The 25785-nt window shown below is 36.4% G+C and overlaps 1 protein-coding gene across 1 annotated transcript; it reads right to left on the reverse strand.

Moving 5' to 3' along the window:
* Positions 1-12202: 12202 nt before the first annotated feature.
* LOC106974643 (olfactory receptor 2M5-like) lies at positions 12203-24226 on the reverse strand. The gene is made up of 2 exons (XM_015071906.3): positions 24163-24226; positions 12203-13155 (listed from the first exon to the last, which is right to left on the reverse strand). The coding sequence occupies exons 1-2, from the start codon at positions 24224-24226 to the stop codon at positions 12203-12205; spliced, it is 1017 nt and encodes a 338-aa protein (XP_014927392.3).
* Between the last annotated feature and the right edge of the window lie 1559 nt (positions 24227-25785).

A 25785-nucleotide genomic window follows, 5' to 3' on the forward strand; every position in this document is an offset into this window, starting at 1 on the left:
ACAGAATGTGAGCAGGCAGAGGCAGAAGGAAAGGGAAACACAGAAGCTGAAACAGACTCTAGGCTCTGAGCTGAAGCAGACTCCCGGCTCCAGCTCAGAGGCCGGTGTGGGGTTCGAACCCACAATCCATGAGATCATGACCTGAGTCAAAGTCAGATGCTTAGTCCACTGAACCAACATGGTGCCCCAAATAAGAGAAATTTAAAAGTGCATAGAGGGAATAAAAAAAAAAAAAACAGATTAGAGGATGAACAAATGTGTAATATTTGAAGACAAGGTATGTAAAACAAACAACTTTAACATCAAAAAGAACAAAAAAGAATAATAAAAAATGAGAATAGGTTAAGGGAAGTCAGTGTCATCATTAAGAATAATAACAGCCATATTATAGGGATCTCAGAGGGAGAATAGAGGAGACAGAAAGCCTATTTGAAATAATAGGTGAAAACTTTCTTAATATGAGGAAGAGAACAGGTACCCAAGCCCAGAAGTACACGGAATCCCTAACAAGTTAAAGCCAAAAAGGTCCACAACAAGACACATAGTAATTAAAATGGTAAATATTACAATAATTAGATAATTTTTAAATTAACAAGAGAAAAAAAAGTTTACATACAATGGAACCTCATAAGGTTATCAACCGAACTTTTTTTTTTCAAAAGAAACTTTACAGTCAAGAAGATATTGGCACGATGCATTCAAAGTGCTGAAAGAAAAATACTACAACCAAAAATACTCTACCTGGCAAGGTTATCATTCACAATAGAAAGAGAGATAAATAGTTGCCATACAAACTAAAGTTAAAGGAGTTTATCAACAGTATCCCAGTCTTACAAAAAAATGTTAAAGTGATCTTTTTAGTGGAAAGAAAATACCATAATTAGAAATGAGAAAATCATAAAAATAAAAAAAATCATAGAAAAAAATCAAACATAGTCAAGGTAGGAAATTAACATTTATAAAGTCAGTATAGAGGTAAAAACACAAATGTAGTAAAATGAATTATATCTAGAAAAAAATTAGTTATGGCATTGACAAAATAAAAATGGGTAAAATAAGACATCATATGCATAAAATGGGGACAGGCAACAAAAAATTTTGTGCTTTTAGAATGTCTTTGAACTTAAGCAACCAACTTAATATAGACTGCTATACACATAAAAATTTTTATATGAACCCAAATGCAACCACCAAAAAAACAAACCCACCCTATAATAGACACACAAAGAAAAAAAAACAATCCAAGTATAACACTATAGAAAGCCATGAAACCACAAGAAAGAGAGCAAGAATAAAAATATAATGTTGTGAAAGAGGCCAACATGGTAGAGAAGTAGTAGGTTCTCTACTTCCCGTGTCTCTCAAACAAAGAAGTGCTAAAGCCAAAGGGCTTTGAACCCCAAGAGTCTGGGAGTAAAATAGACTGAGTCAAAAAGGGAGAAACTTCTACATCCTTGATGGCTATAGGTGGGTGATTGCGAAATGAGGGAGATAAAACAGGCCATGTAGGCATGGAGGGGAGAGATCCCCTTTTGCAGAGAGACAAAGGGAAGAGGAAGAGCAGCCAGGGAAATGTAAGACTGTATCTGGACAAGAGATAAATCTTGAACTGGGACTGAGAGGGATCCCATCTCTAACTGGGGCTTTCTTCTGATTGGTACCAGCTTCCCTATTCTTGCACCTGGGGAGGAGAGGAGCCAGCCCTGGGATCAGTGGTAGGTCAGGGACACAGTCCACAGTAGGACAAAGCAGTCCCATCCCTGGAATGCTGTGGGACAGGACAAAACCTGTTTGCCGCTGCCACCCTCAGTCTCCTCTAGGTGGTGAGGTCAGCAGCACAGTCTGAAGCAGGAAAAGGCAGTCCTCCCTGAAGTGCTATGGCACAGACAAAACCAGCAGGGAGCACATATCAGGCTGCACAGAGAGGTGTTCCCCCAGTGCCAGAGCACATGGAGGGACATTGAATCCTAGCCAAGTGGAGGATCAGGGGAGTCAGTGGAGTGAGAAGTACCACCTGTCTGTGCCCGGGGCACAGTGAAGACATCTTGAGCAGAGTGCACCAGGACCATGGAGAAGAGACTAGGGGATGGCCAATTTCCTGCCTCCCCCCCCATACCACCAAGGGGGGTCCTCAGCGATGGGTCCCCGGGGGCTCATAGTGGATGTAGGACCAGCCTTCACCATTCCACGCCCCTCCACTCTGGGTAATTGCATATCTGCTGGAGCAGGATAGATGCTGTGGAAACAGATGGATCCATCATCCAGACCAGTGCTGCTGCATAACCTAGATTAATTCTAGGACAATTCTTGTTATTTAGATATATTCTCCCTTCCTTACTCTTCCCTCCTCTAGGCTGATTTATTCTGGTTGTTGGTTTGTTTAAGCAGACATATTTAACCCATTCTCTTGGTACATGTTCTACTCCTTCTGTACTTTCATTTCTCTCTCTCTCTGGAATAATCAAGCCATATAGTTTCTCCATGTGGGTATCTATTTCTTCATGTTATTTTATTTTATTTTTATTTTTTTTCTACCTCCTTTATTTTCCTTTCTCTCTCTCTGGATTAAGCCATTTAGTCTCTCTACCTGGTCAATGTTTATTTTCTCTTTGTCCCCGACCATCATTTCTCTCTTTGTATGTGCTCTTCCATCAGCACTGCCTCCACCCTGTTCTTTACTTGTAGATGGTGTTTCTGGTTTTGTGCTTTTGGATTGTTTGTGTGTGTGTGTGTGTGTGTGTGTGTGTGTGTGTTATTTGTCTGTGTGCTTGCATGTCTTTCTTTCCTGTTTGTTTGTCTGTTTGTTTTCATTCCAGGGCTACTTAAAGGAAAAATCAAAGCACACCTCGGGAGGGTCCAAAACATCATTACAAGTAGAGAAATAAAATAACCAAAATCATAACAACAGAGAGCCAGTAACACTCTCCAAAAAACACCTCCAGGAGGGCCAGGCCCTGGACAGTGTATGATTCCCATTAATATAGCAGTGCACACAGGTGCAGAGAACATAACAAGTTTTTAAAACTCATAAGGGATAGAAAACTAGCCAAAATGACAAAACAGAAGAATTCCCCTCAAAAGAAATTCCAGGAAGAAGTTACAGCTAAAGAATTGATCAAAAAAGATATAAGCAATATAACTGAACAAGAGTTTAGAATAAGAGTCATAAGATTAATCACCGGGCTTGAAAATTAAATAGAAAAACAGCAGAGAATCTATTACTGCAGAGATCGAGGAACTAAAAAATAGTCATGATGAAATAAAAAATGTTGCAAATGAGGTGTAAAATACAATGGAGGTGACCACAGCATGGATTGAAAAGGCAGAGGGGAGATTAGGTGAATCAGAAGATAAAATTATGGAAAAAGAAGAAGTTGAGAAAAAGAGAGAGAACAAATCCAGGTTCAAGAGGGGAGAATTAGAGAACTAAGTGATGCAATCAAAGGGAACAACATCCATATCATAAGAATACCAGAAGAAGAAGAGAAAGGGGCCAAAAGTGTACTTGAACAGATCATAGCTGAGAACTTCCTCGATCTGGGGAATGAAACAGACATTGAAATCCAAGACACACAGAGAACTTCCTTTAGACATAACTTGAATCGATCTTCTGCATGACATATTATAGTGAAACTGGCAAAATACAAGGATACAGAGAGAATTCTGAAAGCAGATAGGGATAAACGGGCCTTAACGTACAAAGGTAGAAGCATGAGAGTAGTAGCAGACCTATTTAATGAAACTTGGTAGGACGAAAGGAATGGCAGGGAATCTTCAATATGATGAACAGGAAAAATATGCAGCCAAAAATCCTTTATCCACAGGTGGTCATTCAGAATATAATGAGAGATAAAATTTTCCCATAAAACCCAAAAACTGAAGGAATTCACTACCACTAAACCAGCCCTCCAGGAGATCCTAAGGGGGAGTCTGTGAGTGAAATGTGGCAAGGACCACAAAGTACCAGAGACATAACTACAAGCATGAAACCTACAGATAACAAAATGACTCTAAACCCATATATTTCAATAATAATGCTGAATTTAAATTGATTAAATGCTCCAATCAAAAGACATAGGGTATCAGAATGGAAAAAAAAGGACCCATATCTTTGTTGTATGTTAGAGACCTATTTCAGACATGAGGACGCCTTCAGGTTGAAAGTGAGGGAATGGAGAACTATCTATCATGCTACTGGAAGTCAAAAGAAAGCTGGAGTTGCCATACTTATATGAGACAAACTAGACTTTAAATTAAAGGCTGTAAAAAGAGGTGAAGAAGGGTATTCAATAATAATTACAGCATCTGTCCATCAGGAAGAGCTAACAATTTTAAATGTCTATGCACCAGATTCAGGAGCACCCAAATTAAAAATAATAATAACAATAATAATAATAATCACAAACATAAGCAATCTTATTGGTAAGAATGTGGTGTTTGCTGGAGACTTTAATATTTCACTTACAACAATGGACAGATCATCTAGACACAAAATCAGTAAAGAAGCAATGGCCCTGAATGATACATTGGACCAGATGGACTTGACAGATATATTTTAACCCCAAATCCCAAAGCAGCAGAATATACATTCTTCTCAAGTACACATGGAACATTCTCCAAGATAGATCACATACTGGGTCACAAAAGAACACTCAATAATATAAAAGAATTGAGATCATACCATGCGCACTTTCAGATCACAATGCTAATGAAACTTGAAATCAATCACAGGTAAAAGTCAGGAAAACCTCCAAAAGCATGGAGGTTAAAGTATATCCTATTAAAGAATGAATGGTTGAATCAGGGAAACAGAGAAGAAATTAAAATATATACTGAAACAAATGAAAATGAGAAAAACAACAGCCCAAACACTTTGGGATACAGCAAAGGCTGTCCTAAGAGGAAAATAAATTGCAATCCAGACCTATCTCAAGTTACAAGAAAAATCTCAAATACAAAATCTAACAGCACACCTAGATAACTAGAAGCAGAATAGAAAGACACCCCAAACCCAGCAGAAGAATAGAAACAATAAAGATCAGAGCAGAAATAAACAATACAGATTCCACAAAAACAGTAGAACAGATATATGAAACAAGAGGGTTTTTTTTTCTTGAAAAACTAAACAAAATTGATAAATCTCTAGCCAGGTTTCTCAAAAAGATAAGAGAGAGGACCCAAGTTGATAAAATTATGAATGAAAATGGATTTATTACAAACAATCCCTCAGAAATACAAACAATTATCAAGGAATACTGTGAAAAATTATATACCAACAAACTGGACAACTTGGAAGAAAGGGACAAATTCCTAAAAACCCATACACTACCAAAACTCAAATGGGAAGAAATAAAAAATTTGAATAGACCCATAACTAGTGAAGAAATTGAATCAGTCATCAAAAACTTCCCAAAACATGAGTCCTGGACCAGATGGCTTCACTGGGGAATTCTACCAGACATTTAAAGCCAACTTAATACCTATACTTTTCAAGCTATTGCAAAAATTGAAATGGAAGGAAAACTTCCAGATCATTCTCTGAAGCCAGCATTACTTTGATTCCCAAACCAGACAGAGACCCAGCGAAAAAAAGAGAACTACAAACAATTATCCCTGATGAATATGTATGCAAAAATTCTCAATATACTATGGAATCAAATTCACCAGCATATGAAAAGAACTATTCACCATGATCAAGTGGGATTCATTCTTGGGAGGCAGGGCTGGTTCAATGTTCGCAAATCAAGCAATGTGATACATATCATTAATACAAATAAAGATAAGAACCATATGGTCCTGTGATAGATGGAGAAAAAGCATTTGACAAAATACAGTATCCTTTCTTGATGAAAACCCTCAAGAAAGTCTGGATAGAAGGAACATACCTAAACATCATGGAAGCCATTTATTAAAAACCCACAGCTAATATCATCCTACATAGGGAAAAACTGAGAGCTTTCCCCCTGATATCAGGAACACAACAGGGATGTCCACTCTTACCACTGTTGTATAACATAGTTTTGTAAGTTCTAGAATCAGCAATCAGACAAGAGGAAATCAAGGGCATCAAAATTGGCACAGATGAGTCAAGCTTTCACTTTTTGCAGATGACAGGATATTATACATGGAAAACCCAGTATACTTCACCAAAAGTCTGCTAGAACTTATACATGAATTCAGCAAAGTTGCAGGATACAAAATTAATATACGGAAATCAGTCGCATTCTTATACACTAATAATGAAGCAACAGAAAGACAAATAAAGAAACTGATCCCATTCACAATGGCACCAAGAACCATAAAATACCTAGGAATAAACCTAACCAAAGATATCAAAGATCTGTCTGCTGAAAACTATAGAAAGCTTATGAAGGAAATTGAAGAAGATATAAAGAAATGGAAAACATCCCATGCTCATGGATTGGAAAAATAAATATCATTAAAAAGTCAATACTACCCAAAGCTACCTACACATTCAATGCAATCCCAATCAACCTTGCACCAGCAAGGTTCAAAGTAGAAAAAACAAGCCTAAAATTTATATGGAACCACAAAAGACCCCAAAGAGTCAAAGTAATATTGAAGAAGAAGACCAAGGCAGGCGGCATCACAACCCCAGACTTTAGCCTCTATTACAAACCTGTAATCATCAAGACAGCATGGTATTGGCACAAAAACAGACACTTAGACCAATGGAGTAGCATACAGACTCCAGAATGTAATAGAATAGAGACTCCAGAATTGGACCCACAAAAGTATGGCCAACTAATCTTTCACAAAGCAAGAAAGCATATCCAATGGAAAAAAAATACAGTCTCTTTAAAAATTGGGTCCTGGGAGAACTGGACAGCAACATGCAGAAGAATGAAACTAGACCACTTTTCTTACACCATTTACAAAAAGAAACTCAAAATGGATAAAGGATCTGAATGTGAGACAGGAAACCATCAAAACCCTAGAGGGAAAAGCAGGAAAAACTTCTTTGACCTCAGCCTCAGCAATTTCTTAATTCACACATCTCCAAAGGCAAGGAAATCAAAAGCAAAAATGAACAATTGGGGCCTCATGAAGATAAAAATCTTCACTGCAAATGAAGCAATAAACAGAACTAAAAGACCACCTACGGAATGGGAAAAGATATTTGAAAAAGACATATTAGGTAAAGGGCTAGTGTCCAAAATCTATGAAGAACTCACCAAACTCCCACCTGAAAAACAGATAATCCAGTGAAGAAATGGGAAGAAGACATGAATAGACACTTTACCAAAGAAGACATCCAGGTGGCCAACAGGCACATGAAAAGATTCTCAACATCACTCATCAGTAGGGAAATACAAATCAAAACTACACTCAGATATCACCTCACACCAGTCAGAGTGGCTAAAATGAACTAATCAGGAGACTATAGATGCTGGAGAGGATGTGGAGAAACGGGAACCCTCTTGCACTGTTGGTGGGAATGAAAACTGCTGAATCCATTCTGGATAGCAGTTTGGAGGTTCCTCAAAAAATTAAAAAGAGGTCTACCCTATGACCCAGCAATAGCACTGCTAGGAATCTACGCAAAAGATACAAGAATACTGATGCATAGGGGCACATATACCACAAAATTTATAGCAGCACTTTCAACAATAGCCAAATTATGGAAAGAGTCTAAATGTCCATCAGCTGATGAATGGATAAAGAATATGTGGCTTAAATATATAATTGAATACTACTTGTCAATGAGAAAGAATAAAATCTTGCCACTTGCAGCAACGTGGATGGAAATGGAGGGTATTATGCTTAGTGAAATATTTCAGGAAAGAAAGACAGATATCATATCTTTTCACTCATACGTGGATCTTGAGAAACTTAAAAGAAGACTATGGGGGAGGATAAGGGGAAAAATTACAGAGAGGGAGGGAGGCAAATGATAAGAGACTCTTAAGGACTGAGAACAAACTGAGGGTTGATGGGGGTGTGGGAGAAGGGAAAGTGGGTGATGGGCATGCAGGAGGTAACTTGTTGGGATGAGAATTGGGTGTTGTATGGAAACCAATCTGACAAATTATATTAAAAAAATATAGTGTTCAGAAATAGGACAGTGTGTGGGAAACAGCAGATAGAGTAAAGCAGGCAGCTGCTACTAGTGGTAACACTACTTCCCTTTATTTTAAGGGCAGGGAGTGGTGTAAAGGGAACCAAGAAAGCTGCCCAAATGGGTTATGGCCTTTTGTGAAGGAATGCAATCAACTCCTCAAACCCAGCCTGGTGAAGGTAGGGCCACCAATACTCTGAACTCTTCCCTCTGATCTTCCAGTGCCTCTCGTAGATCAAATTTAACAGGATGTCAGAATACAAGAGAATTGGGGTGATAAAGCCTGAGTAGGGGTCCATACTTGTCAAGAGACGGCAGGGTCAAATATGGACTACCTAGCACAGACCCCATGTTAGTGACCCATAGCATATGGGTGCTTCCTGTCCCAAGGCCACCAAAGGAGATTTGTCAATAACCTGTGAGGCTGAAGTAATATGTCTCCCTTTTGGATCCAGAGATTTAAAACTGCATTCTTTCAGTATGCATACCTTTGAGGTATCATCAGAATTGGATTACATCTTCTTACTGATATTCTTCCATTTCTGTTCAAACTTCTACTATCTCTCACTTTAAATATTGCAATACTTTTCCAATTGGCCATAGATAATGTGCTCCTGATGCTGTCTTACCGTGTCTCCTATCACTTTTTCAATGAGTCTGGTGTCGCCTCATCAGTGTCCCTTGAACATGCTATGCCCACTTCTACACCCAAAGTCGTTTTTAAATTGTTCTTTTGTGTGAACAATATTTTCCTAAATGTACTGTCCCTCCTTTACTCATTACAGTCTCTGTTCAAATGACCTCTAATCAAAGATGCTTTACCAGGTCATACTGTATATGAAGTCATCCCATCTCTATCTTTCCTCCCTGCTTCTCTTTTCTTCATGTCACTTACCAGCATGTTACATATTGAGTATTTATTATTTCTCATATTCCACAACTAGAATTAAGTTCCATAAGAGTAGTGCTTTTCTTTTTTCCACTGCTTTAGCTCCAGTGCCTAAAATAACTCCTGCCATATAGTAGGTTCTCAAAAAATATTTCTCGGGGCGCCTGTGTGGCTCAGTCGGTTAAGCGGCTGACTTCAGCTCAGGTCACGATCTCGCGGTCCGTGAGTTCGAGCCCCGTGTCGGGCTCTGTGCTGACTGCTCAGAGCCTGGAGCCTGTTTCACATTCTGTGTCTCCCTCTCTCTGACCCTCCCCCATTCATGCTCTGTCTCTCTCTGTCTCAAAAATAAATAAACGTTTAAAAAATTAAAAAAAAATATTTCTCAAACAAAATGACCATAGTCTCTGATGTCATATTGACCTGAAATTTTATGAAGAAACCCTGATGTTTGTTCGTATGTCAACAAAAAGTTATTTGTCACCACAAAACTGCTCTCTTCCTTGATAATTTTCTCTTTCAAATTTAGAGTTAGTGAGGCATGCTCAAAAACAATTGGAAAAAAAAAAACAAGACTTTGACCAATCACTCATGTTCTATAGTGATTTTAGTTTTCGAGATATTTCATATGTAATTTTGTATCCCTTTGACTTTTTATGTGCAAGTTGTAGAATTGGTGATTACAATCTACATATCTAATTTGTCAAGAAAGCCTCAGCTAATTTCTTGTGGTGATATGGCTGATACTGCTATTTTTAATTGTCTCAAGTCAGAGAACCATTTGAAAAGTGTTTGTCTTCAAATACATCCTGCCCCCTCCCTGCTACAATTTAATGTTTATTTTCCATTTGTAGTATCTCAGAGTCTCTGTGCACCTGAGATTGTGGTCATCGTGTCCTTTTCATAAAAGTTTCATTTTCCTACATCTTAAACCCACGGAATTCAGTTTCCATATTAAAGCAATTTATTCAGTTACAAAATTTTATTTTCATAGTATATTTAGTAATGTGGTTGATTTTTAAATATTTTATTTATTTACAGAAGATATTTGAGTTGTTCCACAACAGATATATACATATAGGATATCTGTTAAAATGGAAGAAGAAAATTAAAATCATGAATATGAGAATGGGAAGAAACAAAAGAACCATGATTTAATTAGAATTGAATCATAATTCCTCTGAATAATCATGTACTTAACTACTTTATTTAATTATTTTCCCCTAAAGGATTAAGTCCTCTTGTGTAAAGGTGCTCCTCCAACAATAGTGTGTTAGAACCACATAGTTTAAAGTCCAAGATGAGTGCCTTCCAGAGATCCATCTGGAAAACTATTTGCTGTGAACTTCACATGGTTAAAATGTTCATTTATGAGTTACATATAAAAATAGAACTCTTTGTAAAAACTGTCAAACATAAATAACATGCTTTATGAACATATATGATTCACCAGAAACTCTTCAGCTAGCACTATTTCCTCATTTAAGTATTTCTCCCTTCCTTCCTAGCATCATCTTCTAAATTCAATCTTACCTGTGGATTCCCCTTAGAGTACCAGAATATTATGGCACCACCAACTGGGTAGTGACAGACCATTGTAGTACCTATTAAATGACCCACTCCTCCAATTTGAGATGAGTTAGAGATAGTTTTTATTTTATTTTATTTTTTAGAGAAGTGGTATTTTGAGTCAGTTTCAAGTGAAATTCTCAGGGTCCTTTCTTGAACCATATTCTCTCAGCCATTCCTCTAGTAATTCTGGAGGGGACTTTTTTAATATTGTTGGCACAGTTGAAATTTCACACAAATAATTTAAGTTTTTCCAAACTCAGCTTTGTAATACAATCTCTGAAATACAATGTCTAATTGATGGCTTCTGAGATATTTAAGAGAAAAATAATTAGGCTGTTAGTTCTCCTTCTGAGTGTTTCCTATTCACTAAAAAACTGTTTTCCTGTAATTTCACTCAGTCACTTCTAAAATAAAAAGGCAAGGGTGCCTGGGTGGCTTAGTCAGCTAAGTGTCTGACTCCTGATTTCAGCTCAGGCCATGGTCTCATGGTTTGTGGGATTAAGCCCCCCATTCAGCTCCACACTGTCAGCATGGAGCCTATTTGGGGTTCTTTCTCTCTCCCCCACCCTCTCTGTCCCTCCCCTGAGTGCACTGTCTCTCTCTCAAAATAAATAAAAATTAATTAATTAATTAATTAAAATTTAAAAAGGAATACATGTAATAAATTCCTAGTGTTCTACCTATGTAGTATATTTTTGACATATATCAATATTTTAGAAAACTATGATGCATCCTGCTTAAAATTTCATTGTGTTACAAATATTTTCAATCATTCATATTTTATATAACAAATCTGAGTCTTGTTTACTTTCTCAACTACTGTGTGCTCAAAATATTTAAATTCTGAAGTATTCCAAACATAAAGTTCATTCTGTACTATCTTAAAAAATAACATTAGTTTTTGCCAGCCACCTTAAAGATTATTTTGCAAGATTATTTTGCAAGGTTGGTCTAGAAAAGGGGGTCAATAATTATATCAGTGACTCAAAAACTTTGGTAAACATGAAAATCACTAAAAGGTTTGCTAGTCAGATTCTTAAGCCCAATTTAACAGATTCTAATGATGTTCATCTGAGATGGGTGCAAAATTAGCATATTTTGTGAAGTCAGCAAATGATTCTAATGCAAAAGGTCAGAAAACCACTCTTTGGAAGCACTGACATAGATTGAAGATTGTATTTTTCCAGGATTAAGAAGAATTAAAATTATGTTAGGGAGAAAAAAGAAATACTGGTAACTTTATTTGATTCCTGATGATTTATCATGGGACTCATTAATTAATTTTACCAGGGAATTATCCTGAAGCACAACCTAAATTCTAGGTGATTATTTTGCATTCTAGATATGCAGACACTGGCCTTTCTTTCATGGAATCAATATGATGCTTTGGAAATAATAAAATTCACATTACCATCAATTGTAAATCATGAAGAAAATTGATGTATACAGTCCCTTGTTCTTTATCAGCACATCATATAGAACAATTGGACAGAAATTTTTAGATACAGGGAGGAAAAGATAAACATTTTTTTTTTCCTTCAGATAAACTCAGTAAGATTAGTTGACTTTACCAGGGTTTGAAGGGATTATTATTTAACAGGCAAAATGTCCCTTTGCTGGTACATCTTTATATTGCCTACGGCTGATATTGGGATTTCTGCCATTTACCTGGAGGACTGACACCGCCCCATTAACTTTTTCAGTGCACTTAGAACTTCCTTGTTCCTGAGACTGTAGGCAAGAGGGTTTAGGAGAGGGGTGAGGACAGTTCCAAACAGAAAAAGACCCTGATTTAACTTTGGAGTCTTGGCAGAACCAGGTCTCATGTATATGCACAAACCTGGACCAAAATAGAGACCCACCACACAGAGATGAGAGGAGCAGGTGGCCAGAGCCTTGTTTCTACCTTCTGGGGAGTTCATTCTGAGTACAGCAAGGAAGATGAGAACACAAGAAGACAAGATGAGAGATAAGGGCAGGAGCAGAACAAGGATGCTTGTTATAACCACTGCCTTCTCATAGGCTGAGATATCCTCACAGACGATCCTAAGCACAGCCATAACTTCACAGAAGAAGTGGGGAATTTCTCTGGGGCTGCAGATATTAAAATGCAAGGTAAAAGCCGTGTGGCCCAAGGAAGTAAGTGCCCCTCCAACCCAAGACATAGCAATCATCTGTAAGCATACCCTAAGATTTATAATGGCTGGGTACCGAAGAGGATCGCATATGGCTACATAACGATCAAAACACATGAGCGTTATAAGGATGCATTCCGCAATGGCCACAGTCAGGGAGAAGAAAATTTGAGTCCCACAAGCCAAGAATGATATGCTCCGCCATCCGGAGAAGAAGTTGGTGGCCATCTTGGGGATGATGCTAGAGGTCAAAGTTAAGTCCATTAAGGAGAGCTGACTGAGCAGGAAGTACATGGGGGTGTGGAGATGGGAGTACAACCAAATGAGGAGGATCAGAAGAGTGTTGCCAGTGAAGGTTGCCATGTAGATCAGGAGAATGATGGAGACCATGGCTGAAATGTATTTAAATTCAGGGAAGAAGCCCAGGAGGATGAAATCTGTGGGTTTTGTCTCATTCCCGCTCCTCAAGGTTGTCTGTAATGCTAACAGGAAGAGAGGAGATTTAAAAAAGGAAGAGAAGAGATTTTTTTTAATATCGTAGAAATGAAGCATTTTCTTATTAAAGTTTAAGAATAATATTGTAATAACAATGGCAAATATGAAAATAATCATCCATGATCACTTGAATCAGTTTTTAATATTTCTTTCTACATTACTTATCCATGCCCTAATGTACTTCTAGAAACCAGAGTGTATGTATTATAATGCATTCCATTAATTTTATTTTATGAGACTTATTTTCATATATTAAAAGAAACTTTGGATAAATGTAGTTGTTTTTTTCTTACAATTGTAAAATATGATGATGTGTTGATAAGTCACAATTTCCAACTGCCCATTGTCCAGTTTTTCATAACTTTAGAAAATTATGCTATTTCCATTCTCATCTTCTCAGTGATTTCCTTAATATAAATTATATTTATATATAATATAAAAATATAAATATATATATTATATAAATGCATACAAAATATTATATATATATTTTTATATATATATATATATATATATATATATATATATATGTAGTATATTTTTGAGAGAGAGAGTGAGCACAAGAGAGGGAAGGATGGAGACAGAGACTGGGACACAGGATCCAATGTAGGCTCTGTGTTGACAGTAGAGAGCCAGATGTGGGACTTGAACTCACCAACAGTGAGATCATGACCTGAGCCAAAGTCCCACACTTAACTGACTGAGCCACCCACATGTCCCAATAATATTTTTGAGGAAAAATTATAGATTTTGTTTTCCCATGAAAAAAATCACTGTTAATTTAATTTATAGAAGGATTTTTCAAAATTTTAAAATACTTCTACTTTAGTCAAGCCTTTTGGCTCTGGGCACTTAGGGGACATTATAATTTAGGAGAAAATTGATCATTAGGCCTGTGCTTTGTGTTACACACATTTATGGTTATTTAAGTTTTTAATCTAATTGGTCTGATTTTCTATCCAGGGAAACTACTCATTGTATTTACATGGTTTATAGTAAATTCAGATTATGTATTAATGAGGGAGAAAGTTTTATTTCTATATGAACTTGTAGGGTTCTTGCTCTTATAGAATTTGTACTGTCTTTAACCTCTAGCTACAGCTGTTATGCCATTGATGGGTGCAGAGAAAAACTTTAGGTCTCCTTTCTTTCAAGTTTACTAACTTTACCCTTTTTAGATTATCTTAGCTCTATTTAATCCTCTTTCTAGATATCTATAAAACACTCTAAATATCTATACAACTCTTGCTGAGTCTATAACAAAAGGGAACACACCCATCTCTTTGTATGGGACTCCTATAACCTTATTACAAAAACCTGGCGATGATAGTACAAGAAAGAGAAATTGTATTCTTGCAAAAAGTTTCCAAATTATTTTCAAAAAGAGTAAATTGACACTAATTGTGTATTAAAAAAAACATAATTACCTGAATTTAATGTAAGGCAAGATTAATATCAGAGTATTTCTAAAGTTAGTTCACCAATTAGAACAGATTAAATTTTAAAAAATGATATGCCTTTTGCATTAGTTACAAAAGCTTGATAGAATTTACTAAATCATGATTTAAAAACCTACCTAAGTAACGTGTAGTAAAATAAGAGACTCCAATATCCTATTCTATTATCTCCTTGGAAAACTGTGACATTCATTCATGACATTCTTGAAAATATCATTTCTAAATTGTTAGGATACTCCCCTCTTCTGAAAGCTGTGTATGTATGTGTGTATGTATGTATGTATGTATGCCAACTGTAAGAGGGAGATCCAAGTTTCCTTTGTTAATTACAAAAAGGACTAAAAGAATCTGTTGCCCGCATCCACCCAGTACCCTCTCCTTAGAAACAGTGTGTTCAAATATTAGGTCATTGATTACTTTTCTAATACTTGTGCAATTTGATTTCAATTCACTGCTTCTTTCCATATACTTCATTTTGATTTGCTCACCAAAACTAGTAACGACTTTTGGATGCAGAAATTATGACAACAAATATATCCAAGTCTGTTCTCCCTTTGCTCACACTAAGAGCCTCAAACTTCTTGTGAAGAATGAGAAAGCCTCTGTGGGTTGGTACTGCCAGAAATAGGCATCTGTTTTCATATATCCATACTTTATTACAGCATTCTATGTTGATCGCCTTCAAATCAATTGATCACATGCGAATCAGACCTGCCTTCTGTCACTGGGTGTTTGATTGACTTGATGAGTTAGCCTGCTTTTAGATATGGAGATAGTTTAAGATAAAAATAATAATAGTAATAATAATAATAATGACAAAACTTGCCATCATGCATCTTACTTTCTCCTGCCTTGGAGTGAGTCTTGGTGTAACCAGTGGGTTGTCTATGCTTGATATAGAGTCATCAGCTGGCAAGGAACTGAATTTTCAAACTGGCTAGATGTTTCAAAGTTGTTTAACTTCTCAGAAAAGCAAAGCAGCGTTCTGTGACTTCAGTGCTATGTTACACAGTTTCTGATTCCTAGCTCAAGTGCTGTTTCCTGAAGCTTTTGGGTATCCATAAGCTTGGCTAAATTCTATTATAAAATTTCCTTACAAATTCTATTCATTATAGCCTGGGCTGAAACCTAAATTTCATCATTGTCTGTGATTATATATTTTAACGTATGCCTTGTCCCTTAAACCATGAGATTTATGATGCAAGGAACTGTCTTTGCCACATTCCACCTTTTCTCTTTAGATCCTTCATGTTGCATTCAGTGAAAATGAGTTAAATACATCATCAGCTTAGGGATGGAATACTAGATATTGTGCATGGACCAAGTAAATGTTTTTAGCACAAACATTTTTCTACCAGAAATTATTGCTTTATTTTGACTTATGATCCCTTATAGGCTTTAAAGCACTTTCCAGCATTTTATTTTGTTGAAATATATAGAAGGGGGCTCGACATTATTACGTCCACTTGAGAAATGATATAAATAAAGTACCAGGTCACAGTCAAATAACACTGTCCTATTTCTGAGCATATTATCCATTTCCCAAGTTGAGCCTTACAAACACTATTGATAAATATGTGTCAGCATAAACCTATTTTCACAATCCAGAAAAATTGAGTTACTTCCTCTATCAAGGTGCTTACCTTGTAATTTTTGTTCAGTCATTAAAATTTCTTAGAAAATATAAAATGTTCAAAATTCCTATTGCCAATTAATATTGAATGTATTGTTAAAGAAGAAAACATAAACTATTTTAGTAGGAAAAAAACAAGTAACTCTGTAGGACTTGATAAGCTGTCTCTCCTCAGCCTGTTGCTTTGTGAGCAGAGCTGGGATCTGCCTAATTTCTCAGTGCCCTGGGGTTTAGTGTGGAATGTCTTCTCAGACCAAACACTGCAGCTTCATGACAGCCCTTCCAGTTTCTCATTAAGAGCTGTGGTATTCAAATGTAGCAATCTTCTCCCCATGATATAATTAGAGTTTTTCAAAACTATCTATTAGAACAGGCTTAGATTCTTTTTTTTTTTGTCATCACTTCTATTATTTTCCCAGAGGTCCAATTTATAATTCTCTTTGTCTTTTAGTCATTAATCCCATACAACCATTAAACAAGTTATTGTTTTTTTTTTCCTTTCTAACATCTCTTATTTTCTCCTTACTTTGTATTCCCAGAACTAACACTCTAAAACTATTTCCCCTTTCTAGAATCATCTCCTTTACCTTATCTTCATAGCTACATTTTCCATTTTCTTCAAGGTCAGATTTAAGTTTGGCCTCTCTAGGAAAGTCTTCTTTTATGTCCACAGTGGATAACAACATATTTTTCTTAGTTAATTATTATATATATCTTTTGGCTTATTACCTACATTGTATTGTTACTGGTCTCTTAACATGCTCTTACAGTTAATAAGATTTTAAACTCTGGAAAGCCTAGGATTTTGCCTCAGTTTTCCTTTCATTTCCTATTCCTGGTAGGTTTATTCTTACATTTCATTAAATCAATGAATGCTATACTATATGCTTTAAATTAAAAGTGGAAAAAAAATGAATTCACTAAACCTTGTTAAAATGAAAGAATCTAGGGGTACCTGGGTGGCTCAGTCAGTTAAGTCGCCCACTTTGACTCAGGTCGTGATCTCATGGTGGCTCCTGAGTTTGAGCCCTACATCAGGCTCTGTGCTTACAGATCAGCCTGGAGCCTGCTTCAGATTCTGTGTCTCCCTCTCTCTCTGCCCCTCCCCTGCTCATGCTTTGTCTCTCAAAAATAAATAAACATTAAAAAATTTTAAAAAGGAATATGAGGAAATTGTTTGGAGAGAATTTATTTCTTTCCACATACTTCTTCTCTCTTTACTAACCCTACAGTCACCTTTGTTACTGCTAATATGGCCACATTTGAGCTTCAATCAAGTACTTTTGGCCACCCAATCCTATCACGCTACTTTTTAATATACTTTCCTCTTACAAATGGATCCAAATAGATCCCTGATTCAAAAGAAAATCAAATGATTCATCAAACTAGATACTTTTAAAACGTTAATAATATTTTAAAATAAACTTTTTATTTTTTGAACAGTTCCAGATTTATAGAGCAGTTGACAAATAGTACAGAATTTCCATACATCCTTCATTCAGTTTTCTATATTGTTAACATCATACATTACTATGGAACCAACATTGGTTCTTTAGTAAAACTAAGAACCAATATTTGTACATTAATATTAACTAAAATCTATACTTTATTCAGATTTCACCCATTTTCCATAATGTACTTATCTTTTTTCAGATTTTTTTAAGGAGATCACATTGTATTTAGTCAGCATGTCTCCTTAGGCTCCTCTAGGCTGTGAGAGTGATTCAGTCCTTGTTTTTAAAGCCTTGACCATTTTGCGGAGTACTGACAGGTGTTTTTAGCACATCCCTCAATTATTTTTTGCCTGATGTTTTTCTCCTCATTAGACTAACATTATAGGTTTTGGGAAAGAAGATTGCAGATGTAAAGTGCTCTTGTCATGTCATGCTAGGGGTACATGATGTCTACATGACTTATCACTGATGATGTTAACCTTGGTCACTTGGCTGATAGTGCTTGTAAGATTTCTCTACTGTAAAGTTACTCCCCCCTTCCCTGTTATATGTCCTACTCTTTGAAAACAAGGCACTAAGTGCAGTTTGCATTCAAGGTGGGAGGCAGACTAATGTTCACCTTTTTTGAGGGGTGGACTATCTACATTAATTATTTGGAATTATCCTATACAGGAGCTTGGTTTTCCTTCCTTCCTCCCTCCATCTCTTTCTTCCTCCCTTCCTTCTTCCCTTCTTTCTTCCTTACTCCCTCCATCCTTTCCTTCCTTCCTTCCTTCCTTCCTCACTCCCTCCTTCCCTTTACCTTCCTTCCTTTCTTCCTTCCTTTCTCACTCCCTCCTTCCCTCCCTTCCTCCTTCCTTTGTTATTTACTTCCTTCTCTCCTTTTCTTTCTTCTTTTTTTCCTTCCTTCTCATAGTGATTCATTTATGTCACTATGAAGTCACAGACTTCATACTGTGGAAAAATCATATTTTTATTTTCCATTCTTTGAAAAAATAACAAGTGCTATGTATAGCCCTTAACTACGTTTTTTAACATTAAATTTTAAGATATGTATTTACATGCAGTTATAAAAAATAACACAGAATTATCCCATTTATGCTTCACACACTTTCCCCCAATTACAGTCAGGAATTGATGTGATCCACTGACTTTATTCACATTTCACCAGTTTTATATCCATTCATTTCTATGTTTGTACATTATATGCAATTTTCCCCATGTGTAAATTTGTGTGACTACCAACATAGGCAAGATACAAAATAATTCCAGAACAGGAATCCCTCATGCTACTTTTTTTAAATAGTAACAGCTACCTCATTCTCTCTTCTTCCGTAGCCCCTGACCCACTAATCTGTTTTCCATCTCTGTAGTTTTGTTATTTCAGTAACGTTGTATGCATTGGGTAATATATTGTGTGACTGTATGATATTTGCTTTTTTTCCCCATCTAGTATTATTCCTTTGAGATCTATTCAAGTTGTACATTATATAAGTCACTAATTTACTTTAATTGCTAAGTAGTAATCCATGCTATGGATGTATCACAGTTTAACTATTCACCTTTTGAAGAAAATTTAGGTTAGTTTTGGCCATTAGAATTAAAGCTGCTGTGAGTACTTATGGGTTTTCTTGTGCAAACATAAGTCTTTATTGTCTAAGATACATACTCAAAAGTGCAATTGAAGGATGATAATTCCAGAATGGCTATGCCATTTTATATTCCTCAAACAAATGTGTGAGATATCTGAATTTTCTACCATCTTTCCATCATTTGTTGTCACTACTAATTCTTTTAGTTCTTCTTGTAGGTGTGAAGTATATCTTGTGGTTTTAATTTACATTTGTATAATGGCTAATGGTGTTGTACATTTTTTCGTGTGTTTGTTTGCATCTATGAATCTTCTTTAGTAAAATGCCTGTTCATGTCTTTTGTTTGGTTTCTAATTAGATTATTACTATTGAATTAAAAATCTTTTATATATTGGTCTCATAGGTAGCTCAGTCAGTTAAGGGTTTGACTTTTGATTTCAGCTCAGGTCATGATTTCATGGTCATGAGATAAAGCCTGACATGGGGCTCCCCATTTGGCATGGAATCTGCTTAAGATTCATTCTCTCCCTCTCCCTCTGCCCCTTCCCTAATAGCACCTTCTTTCTCTCTTTAAGAAAAAAAAAGTCTGTTATATATTTTGCTATAGTCCTTTGTCAGATGTGTAGTTTACACATATTTCCTCCAAGTCCATAACTGTCTTTTCACCCTCATAAAAGGGTCCCTTTCATTGTAATAAGAACACATAACATAAGATTTACACTGTCAACAAATTTCTAAGTGCAAAATACAACATTGTTAACTTCAGGCATACTGTTGTACAGCAAAGGTCTAGTTCATCTTGTATAATTGAAACTTTATATCTGTTGAGGAGCCATCATGTTCCCTTCCTCCAGCCACTGACAACCACAATTCTGCTATCTGTTATATGAGTTAGACAATTTTAGATACTGCATATAATTGGAATTATACAGTATTTGTTCTTTTGTCAATGAATTATTTCATTTTGCATATGTTCTCCAGGTTCATACATATTGTCACATATGAAAGAATTTCCTTATTATTTTCTTTTTCCATTTGTCTGTTGGTATACATTTAGGTTGTTTTTACTTCTTAGCTACCATGAATAATGCCACCTTCCACAATTATGAAAGTGCATATTTTTCTACAAGATCCTTATGTCAAGTTACTTTGGATAAATACACAGAAGTAGGATTGCTAATCATATGGGAGTTTTATTTTTAATATTTTGAGAAATTTCCATAGTGTTTTACATGGAAGCTGTGTCATTTTGTATTCCAATCAACAGTATACAGTGGTTTCAATTTATCCAAATTCTTACCAAGATTTGTTATTTTCTGTTGTTGTTATTGTTATTGTTGTTGTTGTTGTTGTTGTTATTTTGGAAACTGGCCACCATAACAGGGATGAGGTAATATTTCTTGGTTTTTATTTGCATTTCCCTTATGATGAGCATCAGGGAAGGACATTGAATTCCTCTTCATATAAATGTTGCTATGTCCTCATTGAGAAATGTTTATTAAATTCCTTGCCCACTTTTGGGGCACGTGGGTGGCTGAGTGGTTAAGTGTCTGACTTCAGCTCAAGTCATGATCTCCTGGTTCATGAGTTTGAGGCCCACATCAGGCTCTGTGCTGACAGCTCAGAGACTGAAGCCTGCTTTGGATCCTGTGTCTTCCTCTCTCTCTTGCCCCTCCCCTGCTCATACTCTGTCTCTCTCAAAAAATAAATAAACATTAAAAACATAATTAAAAAATTGCCCATTTTTGAGTATTTTATGTTTTCTTTTCTCTTTCTCTCTTTCTTTTGTTCTTTCTTTCTTTCTTTCTTTCTTTTTCTTTCTTTCTCTTTGTTTTTTTGAAGGAGTGTTTTTTTTAATATATATTTGTAATTTGTTTCATCAGACATATTGAAAGAATATTTTCTCCCATTCTGTAGCTTGCCCTGTACTTTGCTGATTATTTTCTTTTGGTGCAGATGCTCTTATTTGATGTGATCTTACTCACCTTTTTTTTTTTTTTCTTTTGTTGTCATATACAAGGAATAATTCCCAAGATAAGTGCTATGAAGATTCCTCCTATGTTTTCTTCCAGGGGTTTGACAGTTTTAGGTCTCACAATTTTTCTCCTTTTTATTAAATTTAAACTTTAATTAACTTATGGTGAAATACTGGTTTCAGGCATAGAATTCAGTGATTTACCACTTACATTCAACACACAGTTCTCATCCCAAGTGTCCTCCTTTGTACCCATAACTCATCTAGCCCATGCCCTCCTCACCTCCCTCCATCAACCCTCATTATGGTCTCTATCATTAACAGCCTCTTGTAGTTTGTTTCCCTCTCTTCTCTCCCCCCGTCTTCCCATACATTTATTTGTTTTGTTTCTTAAAGTCCGCATATGAGTAAAATCATATGGTATTTTTTTAATCTGATCAACTTAGTTCACTTAGTATAATACATTCTAGCTCCATCTATGTCATTGTAAATGGCAAATTTTCATTTTTTATGGTAGAGTAATATTCCATTACATTTAAATGTATATATTTACACACACACACACACACATAAACACACACACGCACACACACATATATATATAATATATATACATATATATTATATATATATATATATATATATATATATAATTGTTTCTTGATTGCTTTTTCTGTCTAGATGATCTGCCCATTGCTGTATTATATCATAGTTATGGGGTATATCCATAAAGAAGAGCTAACAATTATAAATGTTTATGCACCTAATTTGGGAGAACTCAAATATATAAAACAATTAATCACAAAAATAAGCAATCTTATTGGTAAGAATGTGGTAATTGCAGGGGACTTTAAAACTCCACTTACAGCAATAGACAGATCATCTAGGCTAAAAATCAATCAAGAAACAATGACCCTGAATGATACACTGAACCAAATAGACCTGGCATATATATTAACTTTTCATCTTAAAGCAGAAGAATACACATTATTCTTGAGTGCACATGGAGCATTCTCCAAGATAGATCACATACTGGGTCACAAAACAGCCCTCAATAAATATAAAAGAATTGAGATCATACCATGCACATTTTCAGATCCCAATGCTATGAAATTTGAAAACACCACAGAAAATTTTACAAAACTCCAAAGGTATAGAGGTTAAAGGACATCCAACTAAAGAATGAATGGGTCAACCAGGCAATTAAAGAAGAAATTTTAAAAACATATGGAAACAAATGAAAACAAAAGCACAACAGTCCAAACCCTTTCGGAGGCAGCAAAGGCAGTGATAAGAGAAAAGTACATTGCAATCCAGGTGTATCTCAAGAAACAAGAAAAATCTCAAATACAAAAGCTAACAGCACCCTTAAAGGAACTAAAAGCAGATTAATAAAGAAACCCCAAGGCCAACAGAAGAAGAGAAATAATAACAATCACAGCAGAAATAATATAGAATCCAAACAAAAAGAACAGAACAATGAGGTGAAGAGCTGTTTTTTTTTGTTGCAAAAATAAACAAAATTGATAACCCCCTAGCCAGACTTCTAAAAAAGAGAGACGTCCCATAGATAAAATCACTAATGAAAATGGATTTATCACAACCAATCCTACAGATAACACAATGACTCTAAACTCATATCTTTCAATAATAGCACTGAATGTAAATGGACTGTATGCTTCAATCAAAATACATAGAGTAACAGAATGAATAATAATAAAAAAAATAAGACCCATGTATTTACTGTCTACAAGAGACCCATTTTAGACATGAGGACACCTTCAGATTGAAAATGAGGGGAAAGAGAACCATATATCATGCTATTGAAAGTCAAAAGAAAGCTTGAGTAGCCATATTTGTATCAGACAAACTAGATTTTAAAGGTTGTAACAGGAGATGAAGAAGAGAATTATATCATAATTATGGGGTCTATCCATCAAGAAAAGCTAACAAGTATAAATGTTTGTGGACCTAATTTGGGAGAACCCAAATATATAAAACGATTCATGACAAAAATAAGCAATCTTATTGATAAGAATGTGGTAATTACAGAGGACTTTAATGATATATTATCTGTATCTGTTTTGATCAATTCTTTAGCTGTCATTTCTTCCTGGAATTTCTCTTTAGGAAAATTCTTCCTTTTAATAATTTTGGCTAGTCTTCTGTCCCTTATGTGTTTTAAAAGCTTGTTATGTGCTTTGCACCTGCAAGCACTACTATATTAAAGAGGGGCCATACACTGTCCAGGGACTGGCCCTACAGGAGGTGATTTTGGAGAGTGTTACTTGATCTCTGTTATTTTGACTTTGATTACTTTATCTCCCTACTCATAGTGATGTTTTGGTCCCTCCACCAGATGTGCTTTGATTTGTTCATTGAAGTAGCCCTGGATAGGAAAACAAACAAACATAAAACAGAAAATAAAAAAGCAAACACAAACACACACACATAAACAAACATTAAAAAAAAAAAAAACAGAAACACCAGCTATAAGCAAACAACATTGATGATACAGTGCTGATGGAAGAGGCCTTATCCTATACAAAGAGAGAAATGACAAGGGCAGGGGAAAATAAAATAAAATAAAAATTGACCAGACCGAGAAACTATATGGCTTATTCCAGAGAAAGAGAAAGGAGAATAAAGAAGGAGGTGTAGAACATGTATCAAGAGAATGGATTAAATATGTCTGTTTAAACAAACCAACAATCAGAGTAACCAGACAAGAGGAGGGAAGAGATAAGGAGAAAAGTAAGGAAGAATGTATCTATACAATAAGAATTGTCCAATAATTAAATCAGGCAATGTAACAGTGCTGGTCTGGAGGAGGGGCTGTCTAATTTCTCAGCGTCAATCCTGCTCTTGAAGATATGCAGTTACCAAGTGTGGAGGGGCATGGTTTGGTGTAGGTGGGTACTGCCTCCACTGTGGGCACTTTGTCCATTCCCTGATGCCCCACCTTGTTGGTGATGGGGAGAAAAATGGTGACAACCCTGTCTCTCCTCCATAGACCAGGTGTCCTAAACCACTCTGTTCAAGCTGTCCTCACTGTGCCATGGGTGTAAACGAGGCAATCTGTCCCCCTCTTCTGACTCCCATGCCTCCCTGGTGCTTGGCTTGGATTTAAACCCTGATGTCTTAGAGATTCCCACTCCGTGCATCCTGATTCTGAGTAAGAGATGCCCCACAGCCTCACAGTGCAGAGAATGTGTGGCTTATCACACTCTGCTGACTCCCATGTGTTGCTGGTATTCCGCTGGGACTTCAACTCTGATGTCTTTAAGGTTACCACTCTGTCTGCCCCGGTTCAGGAAGTTTCACTCCTTTGAGCTGATATATACCTTGTTCCCACAACACTCCAGGGAGGGGATCCCTTTCTCCTACTGTGGACTGCACCTGTGAGCTAGTTACTGAGCCTGGGGCTGGCTCCGCACCTCTCCAGGTATGTGAACAGGGCAGCCAGGCTGAGTCCAGAGAAAGTACTGCAGTTAGAGATTGGATCTTTCTCCTTATTGGTCGCTGGTTTTTCTCTTGTCCAGATACAGTCCTATATTCCCAAGCCTCTCTTTCTCTTCCCTTTGTCTCTCTGTAGAAGGGGTCCCTCCCCTCCGTTTGTTTGATCTCTCTCAGTTCACAATCACCCACCCATAGGTGGCCTGTCAGGTTGTCCCAGTGGGTCCCTGGAAGTGACTCTGTCACTTTGCTTCCTGGACTCTTACAGTTCAAACTCCTTTGGTCTCAACACTACTTTGTTTGAGAGATGAGGGAACATTGGATTCTCCTACTTCTCCATCATGTTGGCCCCTCCTCTTTAATTTCCTTTTTGTATAACTTGTTAGTTTTAGAAACGCAACTGAGTTTTAAGTTTTGATTTTTCAATCTGAAAATTTGCTTATTTTTTTTACTCTATTTCATTTTTTAATGGTTTTTAAAGCTTTGCACATATAATATATTGTCAGTTACAACCAGAAATAACTTCTCTTCTGATTCGAATGAGTATTATTCTGCTTCTTTTTTTTTAACTTTTATTTATTTTTGAGACAGAGAGAGACAGAGCATGAACAGGGGAGGGGCAGAGAGAGAGGGAGACACAGAATCTGAAACAGGCTCCAGCCTCTGAGCTGTCAGCCCAGAGCCTCGTGCGGGCTGGAACTCAGGGACCGTGAGATCATGACCGGAGCCAAAGTCAGACGATTAACCGACCAAGCCACCCAGGCGCCCCTATTATTCCATTTCTTGACTAATTGCCTGGTCTAAAACTTGCAGACCTATATTGAATAGAAGTAGTGAGAGTGAGCATTTTCTTTTCCTAGTTCCTGATCTAATTTTATTTATTTTATTTTTATTCATTCATTCATTCATTCATTTTGAGAGAGACAGACAGAGACAGGGTGTGAGTTGGGGACGGGCAGAGAGAGTGAGAGAAAGAGAATCAAGCAGGTTCTATTCCCAGCACAAAGTACCATTCAGGGTTCAAGGTCACGACTGTGAGATCATGACCTG

This window comes from Acinonyx jubatus, chromosome A1, assembly GCF_027475565.1.
Source record: "Acinonyx jubatus isolate Ajub_Pintada_27869175 chromosome A1, VMU_Ajub_asm_v1.0, whole genome shotgun sequence".
Taxonomy (NCBI): Eukaryota; Metazoa; Chordata; class Mammalia; order Carnivora; family Felidae; genus Acinonyx; species Acinonyx jubatus.

Coding starts and splice junctions, on each gene's coding strand:
- LOC106974643 (XM_015071906.3), bottom strand. CDS start 24,226: ATGGACAAAGTGCCCACAGTGGAGGCAGTACCCACCTACACCAAACCA. Junction 13,156..24,162: donor ACCATGCCCCTCCACACTTG/GTAACTGCATAT, acceptor TCTTCCTGTTAG/CATTACAGACAACCTTGAGG.